The 2,500-nt window shown below is 37.0% G+C and overlaps 1 protein-coding gene across 1 annotated transcript in view; it reads left to right on the forward strand.

Annotated features, from left to right (window-relative positions):
* The window catches only part of PPM1M (protein phosphatase, Mg2+/Mn2+ dependent 1M), a 484,662-nt gene that overhangs the window by 398,689 nt on the left and 83,473 nt on the right, over nt 1-2,500 (forward strand). Inside the window, exon 10 of the mRNA XM_044078507.1 lies at nt 2,227-2,375. Within this exon, the coding sequence (XP_043934442.1) occupies nt 2,227-2,375 (149 nt within the window). The remainder of the gene's footprint in view (nt 1-2,226; nt 2,376-2,500) is intronic.

The following is a 2,500-nucleotide window of genomic DNA, read 5'->3' on the forward strand; positions in this document are numbered from 1 at the left end:
CATTCACTGGACCAATAACTCAACACAAGCAAAATAACTAAAAAAATGTATGTAAACCACAAAGCATAAAAAGTAATACAGCAGAGCATGCCATCGTCTTCTTATTGACAAAGCACAACGCAATGAGGATGTTGGTAGCCTACGTTTAGTTGTGTTAGTGAGAAAGTTTTTGGCTCTATAAAACATCCGTATTTTCTGATGATTATCATCCGCTGTCACCCTAATAATTTCTATGAGAGGTGACTTCAATGGTTGTATTATCACGAAAGAGGACTTTAAATTTTATTATTTGTTTTTCATGAGAGAGGGATTTGGGGGAAAAGTGTCTGTTGTTTGTTGTGAGTTACAAAGCCATGTTTTAGTGGTTGCTAAGGTTTCTTGAGTAATTGTTTAGAGGTGTGCCACATTGTCAGTTGTGCAAGTAAGTTTTGAGTCATCTGTATACTATATTAGGTAGGCCTGGCGTAAATGTTAAAGAGGAGCGGGCAAGGACAGAGCCTTGTGGTACATCGGTGGTGACCGGGAGGTAAGGAGAGAGGGTGGAGTGCCATTTTACTGACTGATATCTATTGAACAGGTAGCTTTTGAGCCATTGAAGAGTGGGCTGAGAGAGACTTAGTGAGGACATTTGAAGAAGAAACAACAAACTGTGTTGAAGGCTTTAGACAAGTCTAGAAATAAGGAGGAGACTAGTCTGTCATTATCTTTAGCTTTATTAACAGTATCTGTATAGGTTAGAAGGGCAGTGCTAGTGCTATGGGAAGGATGGAAGTCATGTTGTAAAGGATAGGAGTTCCTCCCACAAGAAATAGTTAGCAATTGTTTTTGAATACATTTTTCAAGTATTTTGGAGAGGGGGATAAGAGTGCTATAGGTCTAAAGTTATTGTCAGTTGAATTTCCTTCTTTGTGCAGAGGGATAATGTGTGACTTTTTCCAGAGAGAGGGAACATGGCATTCCTGGACTGACCTGTTTATAAGAATTGAGACAGAGCAGGCAATGCTACTTGCTGCTATTTTAAGGTACTCGTTTGGAAGGTCATCAGCTGAAGTAGCACATGGTTTGAGTTTGTTTAGTTTTATATAGGATGTGGGCAAAGATTTGAAGGTGAAAGTAGATGTGGTGATACATGGTTGTTAAGCAGAGTTAGGGTTAGATGTTGGGGAATACTTGGTTAGAGAGGGTTTAATATCTATGAAATAAGAGTTGGATTGTATTTCAGTTTTGAGTGATGAGTTATTCGGAGAGGGGTTAGGGTTGAATTTTTGGCCAGAATGCAAGATTTTTTTAATAGCTGTCTAGAATTCTTTAGGGTCATGTTTACTATTATTCTGAAAGTTATTATAGTATAGCTTTTTTATCTTCATTAATTTGATTTTTAGTACAATTGTGAAGCATTCTGAAATTTTCAAGATATGCTTTTTCTCTATCCTCCATTAGCATTCTACTTTTTGGATGGCCAATTTGCATTAATTGTTTTTAGTCTTGTCCTTCTAGAAGGTACTCGGCTATTTAGGATATTCAGGAAAGTTCTACTGAATTCATGTACAGCATCATCTAAGGGGAGGATGTTTAGGATGTTCCAGCTAGTAGATGATGGGGTAGTAATGAACATTTCTGGGTCAAACTTTGAGGGACATGTTTTAACATGTCTTATGATACAATGTAAGCTAATAAATAAACACATTGTTTTATTTTAATACACTGTAACAGTTTTTATTCAGATAAGTAAACTGAAATGTCTAAGTCCCAGAAATCAGCAATTAAAGGGAGAGGTTGGGTGCGAAATTACTGCGGTCAGTGTAGGTGCTCAGCCAAAATCATCCAAACTGGGTTCTCCCTGTCTGCCAATCCCCTCGCAGTTTCTTCCCTGGTCTCCTGTCATGGTAAATGGAGTGACTACCTCAGATGTCTACAGTTGTGTTGGTTTCCAGTTACAAAATAGCCCATGTTCGGTACCACATGCAGGTGATGAGCTCTAAGGTAAGTCAGCATTCTCGTCTTCTTTTCATCTGTATACTATTATTTTACAGTGACAGCCTTCATGAAAATTATTTTACAGTGACAGCCTTCATGAAAATTATTTTACAGTGACAGCCTTCATGAAAATTATTTTCATGATATTTGTGGAATTTCAAAAAAACTGCTTGGTGTAGCCATATTACTAAATAACGTAAGATGCACTTTTTCACATCATTCTTTACAACAGGTGTATTTTTTCATTAGGTGAAGATGGTGGCATTTAGTGAGCTTCCAACAGATGTAAATGATGTTCTAATTGTGGCCACAGATGGACTTTGGGATGTCATCTCTAACAAAGAAGTAGGTGAAATTGTACGGACATTTCTCAGTGACAACAGCCATGAACCACAAAGGTGAGATCACATATTTCTCAATGTTAACAAGGTAACTTTGTTAAGTTTATTGAATTATCATTTTACACAATGAAACATACTCTGTGCAGTGATAATCCACTTATAAATGATTTCTCAGATATAAA

Source organism: Protopterus annectens, chromosome 7.part1 (genome assembly GCF_019279795.1).
Source record: "Protopterus annectens isolate FY-2018-M chromosome 7.part1, PAN1.0, whole genome shotgun sequence".
Classification (NCBI taxonomy): Eukaryota; Metazoa; Chordata; order Ceratodontiformes; family Protopteridae; genus Protopterus; species Protopterus annectens.